The sequence below is a fragment of the Castanea sativa genome, chromosome 2 (assembly GCF_040712315.1).
Source record: "Castanea sativa cultivar Marrone di Chiusa Pesio chromosome 2, ASM4071231v1".
Lineage (NCBI taxonomy): Eukaryota > Viridiplantae > Streptophyta > Magnoliopsida > Fagales > Fagaceae > Castanea > Castanea sativa.
In genome coordinates, this window is record NC_134014.1 from 9,492,373 (window position 1) to 9,512,073 (window position 19,701).

At 36.0% G+C, this 19,701-nt stretch overlaps 1 protein-coding gene and 1 pseudogene across 1 annotated transcript; both read right to left on the minus strand.

Moving 5' to 3' along the window:
- Window positions 1-7,686: 7,686 nt before the first annotated feature.
- Window positions 7,687-9,923, minus strand: LOC142624736 (small ribosomal subunit protein eS21y). The gene is made up of 4 exons (XM_075798471.1): window positions 9,651-9,923; window positions 9,049-9,143; window positions 8,802-8,934; window positions 7,687-7,967 (listed from the first exon to the last, which is right to left on the minus strand). Exons 2-4 carry the CDS (start codon window positions 9,096-9,098, stop codon window positions 7,902-7,904), a joined length of 249 nt encoding a protein of 82 aa, XP_075654586.1. The 5' UTR covers window positions 9,099-9,143; window positions 9,651-9,923; the 3' UTR covers window positions 7,687-7,901.
- Window positions 9,924-12,144: 2,221 nt separating this feature from the next.
- Window positions 12,145-13,631, minus strand: LOC142626505 (peroxidase 5-like; annotated as a pseudogene).
- Between the last annotated feature and the right edge of the window lie 6,070 nt (window positions 13,632-19,701).

Sequence of the window (19,701 nt, forward strand, 5' to 3'; positions counted from 1 at the left end):
ACCTATTCAAGGCGGCAATCATTCCCGTTAACTTTTGAATTTCTTTTGGGTTCCGAGGAGGCTGCAAGTCCTGAATAGCCTTGACCTGCACCGGATTTACCTCTATGCCTCTATGAGTAATCATGTATCCCAAGAACTTTCCAGACCCCACGCCGAAAGAGCACTTTGAGGCGTTGAGGCGCAACTTGTACTTTCTCAGTATCTGAAAAATGTCGGCCAAATCATTCACGTGTGAGGGTATTGTTTTACTTTTCACCACCATATCGTCCACATATACTTCAATGGTTTTCCCCATTTGTTGTTCGAACATTCTGGTCATCATCCTTTGATAAGTAGCCCCAGCATTCTTCAAGCCGAATGGCATGACCTTATAATGATAATTCCCCGTCGGTGTAATGAAGGCAGTCTTCTCACGATCCCTCAATGCCAAGGGAATGCGGTGGTAACCCCAGGAAGGCGTCCAAAAAACTCATCCGAGGATGTCCGACAGTGGCATCCACCAGTTGATCAATACGTGGCATTGGGAACGAATCTTTAGGACAGGCCTTATTCAGATCAGTAAAGTCCACACATACCCTCCACGTTCCATTTTTCTTTCTAACAACAACAGTATGAGCCAACCATTCGGGGTAGAAAACTTCTTTGATAGCCCCCGCCCTTTTGAGTTTAAGAACCTCCTCCTTCACGGCCTCGAATGTTCTGCGGAAGATCGCCGAGGTCATGCCTCCTCGGAACAATAGCCGGGTTGACATTTAAGTGATGACAAATGAAGCCCGGATCAACACCTGGAGCTTTATAAGGATCCCACGCAAAAACATCAACATTGTCCTTCAAGAATTCTAACAATTCCATCTTCTCTTGGTGTGGCAAAAGTACACCGACTTGGAAGAATCTCTCCGGGTCATCGGCCTCTGGAAACTTCTCTAACTCCTCGCAATGTCTCATCTCCTGTCACCATTCCGGATGAATCGGGGAGCCGTTAACTTTATAAGTCTTTGGTGATTAAAGCCGAAGACTTGGCTTCGTCCGATGTAGTACGCGGCCGATATACACAGCTACCAATTACCAGTGCCGAGAATTTCCTCAACACATTCCCCGAGGGGGAATTTGACTTTTAACGTGCAAGGTGAGGAGAGCCGGCCCCAAGCGCGTGTAGCCGGGTGGCCTAGCGAGGATGGCTGTATATGGAGAGTACGCGTCAACCACAATGAAATCCACCTCAACCGTTTGAGCCGGATTGAACGGGTAGACGGATCCGTCCCCTTCGGCACAACGGCTCTCCCTTCGAAGCTTATAAGCGGTGAGTCATAAGGAGTTAGATCTTCCAACTCCAACCTTAGCCCCTTAAATAGATCGGGGTACATGATATACGCACCGCTCGATTTTGATCTATCATCACCCTTCTCACATCATAGTTCCCTATCCACGAGGGTGACCACGAGCATCGTCATGGGGGCTGGATAGTCCCTACCTTATCCTCCTCGGAGAAACCTAAGACGGGCAAAGTGCCCTTCAACCTCTTCGACTGCTATCCACATCCTCGGCACGAAGATGGGAAACCGCCATCACCGCTTGTGGGACCCGAGCCGGTCCTACCGAGTGCGGCGAAGATAACATTAATTGTTCCCCGATGCGCCGAGATGAATTGTTCCTCTGGTTGTTCGAGCCAACTTGTGACTGCCCGGTTTGCCAGTGACACGTCTTCGCTTCAACTTTCCCTCACTCGACGAGCCGCTCCGGATGGTTCCACGTGGTCCGACAATTCTCGGTAGTGTGGCCCACATCCACGATGGTAATGCGACAAAAGAGGTTTTGATTTCTTTTCGCGGGGTCCCTGCCATCTTCTTCAGGCCATGCGAAGAAGGGCTCTTTACGAACTTTCTCTAGTAACTGGCCTTGGTTCTCGGAACACATTATTTACGGCCGAGGTCTTTGAGCCGGATTGCCCGAAGTAATCCCTCCTCGGCTTGTTGTTGTGATATCTGCTCGACACAGAAATCCCTTACTCTCTGCGGGATAACCTTCTCCTTTCCCTTCCCCGCTCGCCGGTCTTCCTCACCTTTTGTATTCATCAATACGATCCATAAGGCGGCGTACGCGCGGACGGAGCTTTTTCGTCAGAGACTTTCTTAGGTCGTGGTCAGTAGGAAGACCTACCTTAAAGGTATTAATCGCCACCTCAACAAAATCACAATCTATTACATAAAACATTTCCGAAAGTATCGGTCTGAGTATGCTTTCAGCGTCTCACTTTCCTTCATGGCCATGGATAGCAGAGAGTCCAATGGCTGAGGGACTCTACTACACGTAATGAACCGCGAAGCTAATGCCCTAGTTAGGTCCCCGAATGAGCCTACAGACCCCGATTTGAGACCGTTAAACCATCTCGCAGCCACGAGGTCCTAAATTTGGAGGAAAACTTTACACATCGTGATTCTCGTTGTGAGAGTGCACGCCATCCTGCGGTTGAAGTGACTCACGTGCTCCACCCGGATCGGTCCGGCCATTGTAGATGGTAAAGGTGGGCTGGGTGAACCTCTACGGGAAGCCTCCCTCTCAATCCTCAGTGAAAACGGAGATTTGGAGAAGTTGGTGTAACGCCTACTCATAGCGTCGTTGCCTAAGCCCTAGAAGGAAGATTCTTGCGTTTGCGGGGCCGGGCTCTGGTCGTCCTCCTCACCAGGACACGCGAGGGCGGGCAGTGAGCACGATCTCGGCAGGCTAGCTGCTCCTATCCTCTTCCGAGGAAGGATTAGGTGAGGATGATGAAGGCCTACGTCGCGCGGCGTAGCTTTCTCTTTAAACGGTTGATCTCCTCTCATGCATGGCTTTAGAACCGTCCCTCACCGGGGCGTTACCCCCACCATGAGTATGGGCCGGCGCTGGGTACCTGCGTATGGACACTTCCCTCACGATCCCTTCGATGTTCAAGACGCTCGAAATGGTCCTCCCGAGTTGTGATCACGTGACTCCGCATGGTGAGAGCCTAAGCCTCGCTATAATATCCCTACCTCTTCTAGACTAGATTTCCCACGAGACGGCGCCAATTGTAAGTGCACGGTGCACAGGCCCCAAGAACGATTACGGGCTCGGGCAATGGCCTTAAACAATATGAATTTGTAGAGTGTGGGCTTGAAACCCAGGTTAGAAGTGTCTGAGGAGTAAATGACAAGCCAAAGATTGCAAACACTTGAAAACAACAAGGAATATTGTAAATCGACCTGCTCGGACGTAAACCGAGAGCTGTTCTTATATTATATCTTTCTCTTTTTTCTTTTTCTTTTAGATTACAAAAAAAGGAGCCCCCCCATTCCTGTTCTAGGTTTCTTCTTAAATACTCATCTTTTTGATACTTTGTACACGTGTTGCCCCAACTCCCCCTTAGCCTAGATATTTCTTTTCTCAGTGCCTTTGAATAGTAACCTGAAGTTTCCTTTCCACTGTTCAGGTGTCACTTCCCCATTAATGCGGCCAGGGTGGTAGGTGCAGGGTCTTTAATGTGGAGGTGGCAGCCTTTATCTTTGGTATTTCTCTAACATCGGTGCTTCTAGGACATTCAAGGGTTCACCTCCTTTAACCATTGGTCTTGACCGTGTCATTCCCTAACCTTTACCATGAAGTCCCGGGTTCTCCGGTGTCCGTCCGAAGGGAAATTCATCCTCGGCTGGACCCTCGGATCCTCGGCGTATGGGCCGACCCGTAGTACTAACAAGTTCTAAACCCAAGAGTAGGTCGGCCTTCCTTAGCATGGCCCAAAGGCCCACATCCCCATCAGGGTCTTTTTACTCCCCACAGTTCCAATATGAATAGTGGATGAAAATTAATACCTCGTAATTCTTTGAATAAAAGTAACAAATTATATTTGAGATTTCAAGAAGTGATGAATAAAGTCTAAAGTTTCAAAAAGGAATTTTTGTGTTTTACTATTTGAGAAGCCGTTTCCTAATTGTTTTTGTTGAATTGGAGGGGCAAGCCTACACTTATATACTAGCTATTATTTGTAATGGTCAAATTCGCGGGCTGTTCAAAAAGAGTGAAAGCGATAGGCGCACTATGAACGGAGAAATGGTAACTAGCACAACATTTTCATATCAATTTCCCATTAAATTCTAAGTAAGTTATAATTTCAACGAGACTTCAAAAAAAAAAGTTATAATTTCAATGAAAGACCTGGGAGAAATGCTATGTGCGGTGAAATTTTCGCAACATTTTCATAACAAATCATTTATTTTGGTTTTTGAGATTTCTCTAAACCCAGTTTAGAACCTTTTACAATAACCATATTGAATTTGGTGTGAAAAATTGAAAATGTTACGATATAGCATTACTCATGTGAATGATCTAAAGACAAAATATTTCTCACCTACTTATGTGGCAAATTATTTTTAGTAATTTATGAAATATAATGTCATAAGAATAAGTAAAAATTTATCAACTCAACTAAATTTTTTGTGAATGTAACATTGTTTTAATATTTATAGTGGATGAAAATTAATACCTAATAAATTTTTTTAAAAAAATAACAACTTAAATTTGAGATTTGAAGAAGTGATAAATAAAATCTAAAGTTTCAAAAAGTGTAAAGTTTAATTTAAAATCACTTCCATAAAAAACCAAAAAAAAAAATTCCGTGTGAATGTAATAGGTTCACTAAATAAAAACGTGGTCAGTCACGTCACGTGAATTGGGCCCAGATAGTCAAAACCCACAACCCGAGTAAGATATAAAAAATTGCATCCGAAATTGCACCTGAAGTTTCCAACATTGCATCCGAATTGGATTTCAGTAAGATATAGTCATATAGGAGACCCAATTTTAGCTAGGAATACTAGAGCATTCCCAACAAGGTGTCAAACCCACTCAGAAGCCATTTTTAGCATCATAAACCACAAAAATCATTCTCCATCAATGATATCATATCTAAAAAAATTTGACATCATACTGCAGTGAACTCTCTTAAATGAGAGTTGACTGTAGTAACTTGTTATTATTTTTTAATTTTTTTAATAATTTTGTGGTGGTTAGTTTTTGTGGTGATTGTTTATTATTATTTTAATAAGTTGTTTATATTATTATAAATAAAATGGTAAAAAAATAAAAACTTTGATGTAAGATGAATTATAAAGTGAGTAAAAGGCGTAATTGTACTTTTAGTCTTTACATTTTGACTTGATTTTTATTTTGGTCCTTACATTTTATTTTTACTACTTTTAGTCCCTAAACCAATTAATGCATGACATTTAAGTCCTTATCGTTACCCAACTAACAGAAAATGCTGACGTGACTAACGGCACAGTAAAATAATAATTAAAAAATCTGTTTTGGCATTAAAAAATTGCCACGTCAACGTTTAAATTAATTTTAATTAAATAAAAAAAATTAAAAACAAAAAATTGAATATGAACATGAACAACAACCCCAAAATAAAGAATATGAACATTAAACTCAGAATCAAGAACATGAACATCAATAAAAAAAGAAAAGATCAGACTGAATCGTATCCAAACAAACAAACAAACCCAGAATCAAGAACATGAACATCAAAAAACATGAACATCAACGACAACAAAATAGATCAAACCGAACCACGCCAAACCAACCCAACAGAATCTCTCTTTTTCTATAATTCTTGTAGTTTTTAATTCACATCAATGTGAAAAGCAATTCAATCTTTTCAGTTTTCCTGCCCTCTGTTAACCTTTGTCTGTAAACTCTTTCACGTTCACCACACCAATGGGCTCAAACTCATGTTCTTCTTCTTCTTCGTCTTCAAAACCCAGGAAATTGAAATTCACACTCAGTCCCTTCCTTTGCATACTATTCTTATTCCTCAACGTCCCCACCACCGCTGCCGCCGCCTTTTTCCGAAACCCGTTTCGGAAACCCGAAATCCTTTACTCCCAGCACTGTAACGGCGTCGTTCCCGAGCCCCATTTATCCTCCGGCAATGTCCCCTTCTCCCTCTCCGACGATTTCCTCCGCTTCGAATTTGCATTTTTCTTTGGCTGCATCGGAATCTTCAACCCCTCATATATCCAATCCTTTGGCTTTGGCTTGGTTGAAACTTTCTTTGCCTTGGGAGCCACTTTGGTTGCCTTCGGCTTTGCAACGGACTTAGGCTTCGCCGGAGCAGAAACGGTTGAGGACTTCTTCACCGGAGCGGCAGGAGCGAGCTTGAACGAGTTTTTCACCTTGACGAGCTTTCCAGAGGCGACGAGTTTCTTCAAATGGAAGAGCAAAAGCTTGCGGAAACTCGTAGGCAAGTCCTTGAACCTGTCTTCTCCTTCAGAGTCTCAATAGCCTCCGTAATCATCTGCAAAAAACCAAAATCAAACCCACAAAAAATCAGTTTCAGATCTGAAAATTTTGAAAAAGAAACAGCTTTTTTTTTTTAAATTTTTTTTATTTAAACACAAATTTTTAATGCTAAAATAGATTTTTTAATTATTATTTTACTGCGTTACAAGTCACGTCAGTATTTTCGGTAAGGACTTAAATGTCACGCGTTAATTGGTGGACTTAAATGTCAAGCGTTAATTGGTTTAGGGACTAAAAATAGTAAAAGTAAAATGTAAGGACCAAAATAAAAATCGAATCAAAATATAGAGACTAAAAGTACATTTACGCCTTGTTAAAATTGACAAAGTAGATTTTTAAGCTGTTAAATGCTATATTTTTTGGAGAAGTGTTACGTCTACAATATTTTTACAGCAAATCACAAGTGGTTAGTTGTTATTAGTTCAAATTTAAATTTAGCATTAAAATTACTTTTTTAACTCAACAATGACAACTAGTAATAGCCTGTCACTTAAAATTTGTTGTAAAAATATTATAGACATATCATTTCTCTTTTTTTTTTTTTGAGATCCTTAACGTTAATGCTCGGTATAACGGTCCTGATAATTATAATAATTATTATTATTTTTATAAACACATGGGCCGGATCTTGACCAATAAAGTTTGATGAAAATTTCTAAATAGGAACCGAAGCAGAATTAGATAAAATTGTATAAGCAACAGCAATTGATAAACAACGTCTGATGGAATCTATACATTTAGCTTGCTAATCTGATGGTATCTATTTATTTTTGCGTGCTAGTTTAGCTATACATTTAGCTTGCTAATCTGATGGTATCTATTTATTTTTGAGTGCTAGTTTAGAGATGCGTTTTATTCATACAAATAAATTAGTTTGAATTAGGATTAGTTGGGTTATAATTAGTTTTATTGATAGATGAAATTAGTAATCATAATTTATTAACTGTAGTCTAGACTTTCTTGAAATAGAACATATACCGGTAACAGAAAATTAGCTATTACAATCTAAAATTTTGAAAAGAATCTCAAAAACCAAAATAAATGCACGTCACAATTTAAACACCATCTCAATTCTCAAATCAACAACCTTCTTCTTCTTCTTCTTCTTCTTCTTCTTCTTCTTCTTATTATTATTATTATTTGATGACGTGGAACCACAACAAGGAAGGCCAATTTGGACAAACTCTTGAAGAGTAAACCATGGATACATGGCCCCATCCACCAAAATCGTGTATCTAGTAATTCTGGGGTGACTCCTAATGGGGATCAATCCCAAGATGTCTAAGTTTACAACTCAGACCAAACCTCCAACCATTAGACTGCACCCTGACGAGTTAAGCATTTAGTTCAATAAGCAAATTGAGATGTGTGGAAAGGACCTTAACATTAGCATAAACATTTTAATTGTTGAACAACCATATTAAAACAGCAACACAAGGAAGAGCTAAAGCTAGTTGCAATATTTTGAATAAATGATTAAAAGTACCCAACATCCACAGACCACATTGTCTTTTCTCTAAGCAGAATTTCACAAACAAAAGCAAAACTTGAGTCCCTTCCTCTTTGATCTACTATCTCTTGTTCTACTGTTGCCGGACTTCGGCTTTCTTCTTCTGCCAGAGACGGTCCAACCCACTGTCTGCATCTCCCTGTAAAGAAAATAAAAAGAACAAGTATAAACAACCAAAACTATGAATTAAAAACATATTCAACATATGTGGAACACATAAAGCATTTCATGAAAGACTGAAGTATTACTATCCATACACTTAAGAATAAAATAAGTTATAATGCCTGAATTACAGTCCCTACATAAAGCCCCAAGGTTGGATCAATTGTACATCTTTTTTCTTCCAATTTGCTTCAACTGAGCATCTACTGTGGATTTTAATGGGAGTCCTACCTTCATTTTTAATTGATGAGGATGTAAATTTTAAGAAGACCAAGTTACCCCATGTTGTAAAATCTGAAAGAGCTCAATTTAGGATTCTAATGGTTCAACTACAGGATAGATTTAAGAAAAGAAAACCTATAATCTTTCTTTTAAGAATAACCAAGAATATTAATAAAAAAACTGCAGTCCTTGCTTCAACATTCAGAGTTATCAAACCCTATGATAGAGTCAAAGGAGGTTTCAATTTCAACAATCTCCAAACCATAGATCAACCAGAACTAACAGGAGGCCCCATTTGAGCTAAAGTTCATTGGATTGCACAATTCAAACACATGAGGTAGTGTTATTAGAACAACGCGGGTATACTATATAAAACAGAAAGCAAGATCATTTATTCACATTAAGAATCTCACAGAATCAAATTACAACCAATACCACTAAAAGAACCATTCAACAAAACAAAAACAAGCAAATCAGTTCCAACACTCCTCTACCACACATAAAATAACCTAAAATCAAAGCAGTTACACAAACTATTATCACAAAATGGTTTACAACAAGTACACAAACTTTTAAAACCATAACAAACCTGAGCACGGACAAAACCGCAGAGAGCAAAGGTGGAGAAATGGCCGTTGTACACACCATTCTCATCCAAATGGCCTACATTGATCTGAACAGAAGCGTGGTCCTTAGCAGTAATCAGCCTGTTGGTGGCCGAGCTGCATTCATAATACTATTAATTAGCCAAAACCCAATAACAAAACAAAGCCCAAAAACCAATATCAAAACAAAATAGAATCATAACATATGATTAACTCAATGAAATTGAATACCATTTCCTAGGAATGTAAAGCTCAGTAATAACTCCCTCTTCGTTCTGCATGTTGGCTAGTACGTGTCAAGTGCTTCTTCAAACAAATTAGTAAATCTGAAGCAACAAAACCAAATTAAATCCAAGAAAAAAAAACCCAATAACCAGTAAGTAAGAATCAGACCCAGAAATTAAAAAACATCCAAATTTCTGAATTTCAAATTGATTTTCTAATTTAAGCAAATACCAACAAAAAATAAAGAAAGAAACTTTAGGTTATTAATCCTCACGCACAATTTCTACAGCATTTGAAGTGGTTTTTAATTTAAGCCAAAAATAAACAATAAGTAAGAAACCGACCCAGAAATAAAATAAGATCCAGAACTCTGAATTTCAAATTGACTTCTAATTTAAGCACAAAATACCCACAAAAAATAAAGAAAGATACTTTAACTTATTAATCTTCACACACAATTTAGACGCACTTGAAGTGAATTTTCTCATCCAAATTAAAGGGTTTGAATTTAAATTTCAGAACAAAAACAATTTATGCTTATTTTTTCTTAAAAAATTAATACACTGATAGATCTAACAGAGAGAGACAGAGAGAGAGAGAGAGAGTACCAGAGTTGGCGAAGGAGCAAACGGCGAGGGAGAGACTGAGAGAGGAGGCTAGGGTTTTTAAAGAAATAAACTTACTAAACCCTAAATTTGAGTCAAAAGCCCACTTTGAATTACGGGCTTTTTGTGTGTGTAAGATTTATTTAACCAAAATAATAAACTGTGACGATCTTCATGTGTTTGGGCTGAATAGTTTTCAAACAGAGTATTTTACGGGCCTATGTTTCTTCGGCGGAGTTTCGAATTCATCCACTAGCGTAGAGTTTGTGTGGGTTTTGCCGATCAATAATTGGGATAAAAATCTTATAAATATACACACGTGGAGCCAGGATTTGGAGTTAGAGGGCATTTTTTTTTTCTGCTGCAGGGAACAAAAGGACTGTGTGTGCACTGTGCGCACACTGTTTCAACCAATTTTTTTATTAAAAATGGGACTCGTGATACTATTCACATATTTAAAAATTATTTTGCTATGGTGTTTTTCAGTTTTCAGTTTTCAGTTTCAACTACATCCAAACGGACCCTTAGCCTCTGTTTCGATACTAATGACAAATGAAAATTATTTCACTATTCAGCTTATTTTTGCTATTATTTATGGCCCCTATTGTATTTTTTGGTACTATTCATGAGTCCACTGTACTATTTCAGCTAATTTTTACCTTTATCTACAGTACTTTTAGCATTAAGTTTTCAATTTCAGCAAAATAAGCGGTATCCAAACAGAAGTGTGGCAACTTTGCTGCTTAGTTGTTTGCGAATTGTGACGGCTGTGGCTCTACTATTACTCAATAAGGATAAAATTATTTTATTTGAAGTTTTTAAAAGGGATAAATTGTTGGTTTTTGGGTAAAATTGGTTGTTCGGGCTTAATTTTTTTAGATTTGCTATTAGTTTTTTTTTTTTTTTTGCTTGTATATTTTGTTTTAGATTTTAGATCTATAAATACTTTTTTATGACCTTTAAAAGGAATTAAATGGTAGAGTTATAAATTTTTTTACAAATTACTAATGTAATGAGTGATTATTGATAAATTTAAAAGCAATGCTACAAGAAAAAACTATTTTACAATATTTTTACAAACTGTTAATGTGGCAAACTCTTATTGATTCTCATTTGGGCTCATCACTAACACCACTTTTTTACTTACTAATAGTTGCCCACCAAATCAGCAGTTTGTAAAAAAATTTGTGTCTTTAGCATTCTTCTAAATATAAAAAAGTGGTGTAAGCAGTGGGTGCAAATGCAAACCAGTATTAATTTGCTACCTTAACAGCTTGTAAAAATATTGTAGAAAAATTTTATGGTTGTAGCATCACTCTTAAAAAAATTAATAATATTGTTAAGGAGGTCAAGTGTAATTTTATAAAATAAAATTGTTAATATATATAAACACTAGTATTTCTTAAAAAATAATTTGGAGGATATTTGTCCCCCAAAGTCCAAGAGTACCTTCGTCCCTATGTGTGTATATGTATAAAATAAGTCTAAAGACACAACTTTTACAACTTGATAAAGTAGTTGAAGGTAAATAGAAAAAAAAGAAAAAGAAAAAGTAATGAACCCATTTAAAAGTGATTATCCACCATTCATCAAGTTGTGGTAGGAGTCGTGGGACCTCTTCTTGGCACAACCAAAAGGTGTAGATCATAACTTCCATAAATATCGGATAAAACTTTCTCAAAAAGTTAAGGGAGTGTTTGGTAAAGTAGTTTGAGATGAAATTTTTGTAATTTTTTGAAATACGTGTGGGTGAAAAAGTGTGTGAAAAAGCGTGTAATATTGTTTAAAATGTAAAAATGTGAGTTTGAGATGGAAAAACAAACGGGCTCTAAAATAGCCAAATTTTAAAGTTAAAAATTGTTACTCATATTATAGTCCAGGAGGTCCATACTAAATATTCGCATTTGTATTTTTTTTTAGAGAGTTTCAACATATGGCATCCGCTCCTAATGAGCGCTCTTTGTCATCAGACCAAGACACCAATCAGTTTTTGGTGTAGGCGAGGATTGAACCTCAGATCTCTTATTCAACCATCAGAAACTTTACCAGTTGAGTTAACTGAAACCCACTTCACCTTTGTACTTGTAAAACAAGAAAACTAATATAATTTAGTTTAGGGATAGCTTAGAATTCTCTAGTAAATAATCCTCACATAGCATTCATTGTAAATTAACTAAAGTGCTTAATAGTAAAATGTAACAGTCTTTCTACTATGAACATAGGCTGCTTGATTGATCCGTGTGAATCATTGCTTTTGTTCTCTTATTATCTCTTTTTAATTTCTTAATTACTCAATAATTTTAACATCAAACATTTTATTGCTCATCATATAAATGGACACACTTTTACCAAAATGAAGTGGGCGAAAGCTGCGAAAAAAGGGCCAAACCAATTCACACAGAATGCAAAAATCACGCAATTACAAACTCTAAACTGAAAAAGGCAAGAATGCAAACAAGAAAAAAAAAATCATAGCTTATTAAGGGAAAAAGATATTCTAATTCACCATCCTACAGTTCTTCCTAATTTCACCTTGTTTCTCACTAAGTACATCAATTGAACCCATGTGCACCATTGTAGCAGCAAATTTTGAAGCCCATGAACTCGGATGTTTTACATTTTCTTCACCATATTTCTCGTTAAAGAACTAGTCCATAGCACTTGATCTGTAGCCAATAGCCCCTTGTAACTTTTTAAGTTCTTATAGTAGTTGTTGTCGAGCCGGGTTGGTGTCGAGGTATCGAAATGCACTAGAGGATCATGCATAATGTTTTTTGAGGTTTTGGGTCCTTTGGGGCATTGAGATTTTAAGAACTTAGCATTAGCAGGATTCATGGAGGGATCCTGTGCATATGTTGCATTGAATGAATATAAACGTTTTGAGAAAAAGAGCAATGTGAGCTACCAATAGAGTGAGCCCCAGAGAGTGTGACCATTTCCTCAAGTGACAGCCCTTTTTGGGCAAAGTTGTTTTCCAATTGTGTCACATTGAAAAATGGATCAGGAATATTTTTGATTACTTCATCTTTCCATGAGACCCTTCCATCAAAACGCCCTCCAGGGACATCATAGTGAATACCACCAGCATTAAATACACTATCTCGAGCTGCAAATGCAATTATGTCAGCACATGAAACTGTTTGTGGGCATTGAGCTTCTATCTTGGCTTTAGCTTTGTCTATCACCTCAAAGCCCTGTACCCCTTGGTTCACTGTGCTTTCTTTCTCTGCCTTCTTGCCTGGTTTGGAATCAAGCAGAATAGAAGCATCACATCCCTAAAACATAAATAAAATAATCAAATTTCTTAGACCTTGAAGTTCTATTCTACGAGAAATTGATTTTTACAAGGCAAAACTAGCAATAAATATGGATGTGCTTTCTATTTTTCCCTTATAATTTTGTCTTACCCGGATAGGCAATAGTAGATGTCACCATAGAGAAAAGTAATTCTATTAAAAAAATTATTAAAATTATAATCAAATTTACGGAAAAAAACTTACAAATTGACATGACATCAGCAACATAATAACTATTTTTATAATGTGTAAAAGTTGTTATGTTGTAAAATTTATCATATTTTTAGCATCACTTTATTTGAACTTCAAAGAAAGAGATAGATATGGACCATTAGACCCATTATTTAGTTGAAAATTGATTTTAACACTTTCAATAAGCTTAATCCAAGAGATGGATTGATTTTAAGAGCAATGGGATTTCTATATAATTTCAAAGAGGAATATATCCTTTCTGTAAATCAGGAAAATGAGAGTAAAAAGTGTTATTACCCTAACAAAACAGTCATGGAAATGGAGCCTAATGAGGAAGGCAGCAGCTATGCCAGAATCATTGACAAATACTCTTCACTATGGCCTCAGCTGATGGGCATGATTTCTGATAGAAATCAAGCTTCAAAGGCACTGAGAGTGCGGGAGAGTTCAAAAGTATGGCAAAAAAGAACATTGAATAGGTGAACAAATTTGCCATAGAGGCAAAATGGGTATATAAAACAAGATTGCTCCAAGACCAAGAGAGAACTGTAGAGGACACAAGTCTTGGTTGGTGCATTTTATAGTGACTCACCAGAGCACGTAGACAAGCATCAATTGTGGTAAATAACGGGAATGCTAAAGCAGACAATTGTATTAAAGCTTTTTTTGCTCATCAATTTGTGCAAAAATTCCTATATATTTTAGCATAATAATTTACTCTTTTTATTTTACATACTTTTTGAAATACATCGTATCAGATTATTTACTTTTTTTTTTTTTTACATCACATATCATTAAAATATCAAATTTTCTTGATTTTTAAAATTGTTTCTGTTTCTTCACACACGACAACTACCATCACTCTTTTTTTTTTAATCGTTGGGTACATAAAGAAATAATAAAAAAATAAATGCAAAATGAGTTGTGTCAAATGTAAATTTACACAGTTACTGTAGCAAACTTGTAAATTTATACAATTATACATTGATTGATATGGGTCATTTTTTGGTAAAGTTGTGTACATTTTACACATATTTCTATCATACACCCACTAGTAATAGTGCTCCAAATTTTGTTCTATCTTTTGAAAAAGTTATGATTTTAATAATTGCGGCATGAAATTAGGTTTTTCTTTATATAAAAAAACAGCTTTTGGTAAAAAATATAATAAAAAAAATAATTTTTGAAAAAGTTGAATGTTTGAATAGAACTTATCAAAATTGTGGTTTGGGTGTAAATTACCAAAAATGACAAACTATATATGTAAGGTAATTCTTTCATAATTATGGTTTCACCTTCTTAATAATAATAACAAGAATAACAATTTATTATTATCATTATTATAGTTTGTCTTAGTTATTATTTTTGTTAGTGTCATAATTTTTTAGTTATTACTATTAATGAGTTAGAATCAGGTGGAACTTGGTGCAATTAGAGCATTCACAGCTGGAAATTTTATCTCATCCTATTTTACCATTCCAAAAAGCTATTTTATTAACTATACAATACCATTTTACAATACACCTAACAACCCAACTTTTATTTTTCTATTCTACTCAATTAAATAATATATCCACTAAAATACAAAACCATACACAACCCAACCCACCACCACCACCCGACCAACAAAACCCATTACAACCACTACCCACACCACCACAAAACCCTCACCCAATTCACTACCCACACCACCACCAAATTACCCACCACCAACCCACCACTGCACCAAACAAACCCAGCCATGACACTAAGGAAAAAAACCCAACGACCACCAAGCAAACCCACCACAACACCGGCTAGCAACCACCACCATAATCACAGTAGCCACCACCAAAACCCATTAAAAAAACCACCAAACCCACTACCAACAACAACCACAAAAGTTTCTCCAAAAAAAAAAACCCACAAAAAAGCAACCACCGCAAGAACCGGATCAAGGGAAACCCACGCCGACAACCACGAGAGAAACCCACAAAAAACCACCACCGATCTTGCTGTTGTTGATCTAAAAATCCATCAACCATGGCAGCAAAGCCACCACGCCAACAGACAGAGAAGAGGGAGATGGAGAGAAAATAGAGAAGAGAGAGGATGAGTAAAAAGAGAGAGAAGTGAGTCAGACAAAAAAAAAGATTATTTTTATTTTGGTGAAGAATCGGATCACAAGACTCTTTGGCGGCGCTTTTTGACACTAGCGGCGGCACAGACTCAACGGCGGCTCGGTGATTCGGAGAGAAAGAGCGAAGCTTGACAATGGCGAGAGAGAGAGAGAGAGAGAGAGAGAGAGAGAGAGAGCAAAAACCCAGATAGAGAGAGAGAGAGAGTGGATTCAACATATTAAAATATATTATTGTGATTTGGCATAGTGCTACAGTACCATCTCATCTTTGAGATGGTACTGTAGCACTCTGCCAAAAAAATTTGGCATAGTGCAGTTTTACATGTCCAGTTGTTCGGTGTCTTGGGCTTGAATGCCAAATAGGGCTTGTAATATGAGATGGTACTGTAGCACTCTGCCAAAAAAATTTGGCATAGTGCAGTTTTACATGTCCAGTTGTTCGGTGTCTTGGGCTTGAATGCCAAATAGGGCTTGCATTTGGTATATTGCAAGCCCACTGTGGATGCTCTTATCCCTCCCCACTCAAAAAATATTTTTACCACTTTCACTTTCTAACTTTTTCTAACTTTTCCTATTCAATAATTGAGATTGGAAATTACTTTTTTCAACTTTCAATACTTAGCTATTGAGAGCTATTGCATCAAGTACAATATCTAGTATTAATAACTCCTCCTAATAATAATAATTAATAATTTAAGTTTTTATCATCATGTAAGTACAAATTCAAAAGGAAGATCAAAGCATACCAATAATCTAGTTTAAATTGTACTACATCATTTATAAAAAAAAAAAATGCAACTAGGAATAATCATTCCTCGAAATAGAATTAACAATGCGATTACAAAGAAAAACTATATGGGAAGCAATTAAAAAATCTTATATTGTATTGAATTTAATTGTCATTGAAAAAGATAAAATTATATATTTATTATTATTATTAATTAATGCAACTAAGCCCGTAAATGACTTGGCACAACCAAGATGTGTAGATCATATATTCCGTTAGACATTATATAGTCCAAAAAGGTCCATACCAAACGTAGGCCTTTGTACAATTGTAAACGGAGAAAACTACAAGAGTTAGTTTATGGTTAACCTAGAATTCTATAGTAAATAATCCTTACATTTAAAAAAAAAACACACACACACACACATAAGGGAGAGGAAATAATCCTTACATTGGATTCATTGTAAATTATCTAAAGTGCTTAATAGTAGGAGTAATGTTACAATCACAAACTATTTTACAACATTTTTATAAATTGTTGTTGTGGCCAACTTCTTACTAGCTTTTATATAGGCCACTAATAACATCACTTTTTTATTTATCAATAATCACTCATCACATCAACAGTTTATAAATATTTTTGTAAAAAATTTTGTATCTCTCTTTCTAATTGTAAAAATGTAGCAATAAAGAACTTTTTACTATTGTTAGGGGCGTTTTTAGTCGCCCACATGATGTTAGGGGAGTCAAGACCGAGACTTGACTTTAGGCTTGAAATATGGCCCAAAGGCTGTCGGTGAAGTGTGAAAGACCCATTTTGCTCAAGGTCTAGGTTGCATTCAACAAAAATTATAATAAGGCCCAAAAAATGCCTCTTGCAAAGATAAGTTAGCCCAAAGGATGACACACCACAACTAGTGCTTAAATAATAGTCTAGCGGTAAGCAAGAGAAACATCCAACGACAGATGTTTGGAAAATCAATATTTACATAGTAAAAATTATGCATTTTTTCCATAGTTAGTTAATATAAAAGTGGGTCCATTATCACAAGTACATAAGAGGAAAAATAGTCTAGCAGTGAATATGACAGACTTCCACCGGTAACGTCTAATTAGTCAATAAATGTGTTTAAATGATAAAAAATCATGTAATAGTGCTTAAATAATAGTTTAGCGGTAAGCAAGAGAAACATCCAACGACAGATGTTTGGAAAATCAATATTTACATAGTAAAAATTATGCACTTTTTCCATAGTTGGTTAATATAAAAGTGGGTCCATTATCACAAGTACATAAGAGGAAAAATAGTCTAGCAGTGAATATGACAGACTTCCACCGGTAACGTCTAATTAGTCAATAAATGTGTTTACATGATAAAAAATCATATAGTTCCTTTATTATTATCAAGTCAACATGAGGAAACATTTCCATAGTATCCAAAAAATTATGACTTTCATCATAATAGAAATAAATAAGGATTAAAAGGCTCATAATTACAAGTGAAAGAGGAAAAAATAGGATGAAATGAAGGGAGAGAGAGATTCTAGCTCAGTGCAGCAAATATTGAACTAAGATTCTTGGAGAATATATATGTGAGGCATGAATAGGGTAGTATAGGCTGTTTTGAGTGAATGGGTATGTAAGCTTGTGGTGGTGTGATGGAGTTAATGTTGAGGCTAAGGTTTTAATGGGTAAAGGGTTGTTTGTGACTGATTAGGAAACATTTATGAGCTGTGAAAATGCAAAAAAAAAAAAGGGAATGTCTGAAGCAAAGTGAGTGTGGGCTAAGGAGAATGATTTATGAGCTTGTGGAGAGCGAAACCACAAACAAAGTGATAAGAAAATCAGAAACTTCAAAGGTGTTAAAGACATATTTTATGTAATTGGCTAATTCTTTGACAAAACACATTTTACTTGTAATTGGGTAGATTTAGGATGAGTTTAGTACTTCAAGAAACATGTTGTTCAAGTCAAGTATTAAACCCATGAAGATTGGACCAAAAAACAAGGGAAGAAAACATGTTCATTAAAGTTGGATAGATTCTTAACAGCTATTGACAGATAATATCTATCGAGGATTAATAAAAAAGTGATCGAGTGCCTTATTCTCTCTGAAAGAAGCTACTGTGTTTTTACACCTTAGGGTTTTGTAACCAAGTGCTTCTTGATTTTCATTGTTGATGAAGTGAAGAATTTTGTAGCCAACATCTTCTACAAGTTTGGGAATTAGTTATGTACTAGGAGCCGTTCATCATTGGTTAGTTACGTACTGGATTCGTGCATAAAAATGGTGGCATTCATATATTAAAGAGTTCAGAGGTTCTGAAGTGGTAGAAGGTTTCTGTTGTAAGTCATCTACAAGGATTGTAGAGTTTAGGGATAAAGGTTCTCTACTAGATCTGAAACTTCTCTTTACTATAGTAAATTGCTTTTCTGGAAGGTGTCCCCCAAGTTTTTTTCATTATGAAACTAGTTTGTTTTATTGGTTTTCTTAAGTCATCATATCTTGTCTTATTTAATTTTCCGTTGTGTATGATATTGATGTTAGTTTGTTTTAACAAAGTTTATTTATAATCAATCTAATTAACAACTTGAGTTTAAAACTTGTTAATTCTATCAATCAGGGTCTAAATTTTTCTACAAAAGTGATTGGTCTGTCTTGTGGGCTGGTATGCTTAGGCTTTTATAGGGAAGTTTAAGGGATCATTAATTAGCTATTAACACCCCATTTTGCAACCTGTATTTAACTTCACATGGAGAGTAAAAGGATAATTTTACTTTGAAAATATGCATATTAATTCTGGTGATTAGATCCTTAATCTCATTTCACCAAAATGATCTTGATATTGTAACCATCGAATTGACTGGTCATAAGCCCTAATCGGACCATCATATTGAAAGTTATTATTAAATCAAGTTTTAATGGCCGAGATGCATTATCACAAATTGAGTCTGACTAAATGTGATTATGAATAATTGATTCCAATTGGTTATAATTATAATCAATTTGGGATTAAGGACGTGTCATAATTTGATTGGCTAGGACTACATTTTATGGTAAACTTACATACACTTAATTAATTAGATAGTTAAACATTAATTATTCAATGAGTAATTTGTGCAATTATCTTTTAATTAGGGTAAATTTTGAACTAATTAAGTCTGAAATGGGAGTAATTGGAGCCTATTAATGTTAATTAGAAACTAATTTGGGACATATTAATGTTAATTGTACTGAAATTATTTTCTAACAAATGATCTCTGCTCACCATTTCATTGATATCTCTCAGAATATTTTGAATGTGTGAATGAGATTAATTTTCCCAGAAACTAGACATCCGGGGCTTCAATTTGAGTACAAGAACGAGACAATTCCGATCAGAATTGAGTAAGATATGATTTTTTGAAATTGGCTGTACAGGCTGTTACAGTTGCTATAGGAAAACCGAATTTCGCATGCTTCTCACTCCCACCAATCTCTAAATTTAATGCATCTGATTTCCCCAAAAGCTAAAATAAGGTCTAGGTTTATGATTCTTTATCATCCCTCAATAAATGACATTCCATTAATATTTTCTCCACCATTACTATATAAATCACCCATCTCCTCCATTTTAAGATACACAAAAAACCCCATCTCTTCTCCTGTCTTGAGTTGTAGTGAAGTAGAGTTGTCTTGTCATATTTTGGTCTTCCTGAAAGTCAAGGTATTGAGTGAGA

Bases quoted from the DNA above. Each gene is read 5' to 3' on its own strand.
- LOC142624736 (XM_075798471.1), bottom strand. From the start codon at position 9,098: ATGCAGAACGAAGAGGGAGTTATTACTGAGCTTTACATTCCTAGGAAA. The intron at 8,935-9,048 runs GTATTCAATTTC...TTATGAATGCAG, and splicing joins CTTTACATTCCTAGGAAATG to CTCGGCCACCAACAGGCTGA. The intron at 7,968-8,801 runs GTTTGTTATGGT...TTTTCTTTACAG, and splicing joins GCGGTTTTGTCCGTGCTCAG to GGAGATGCAGACAGTGGGTT.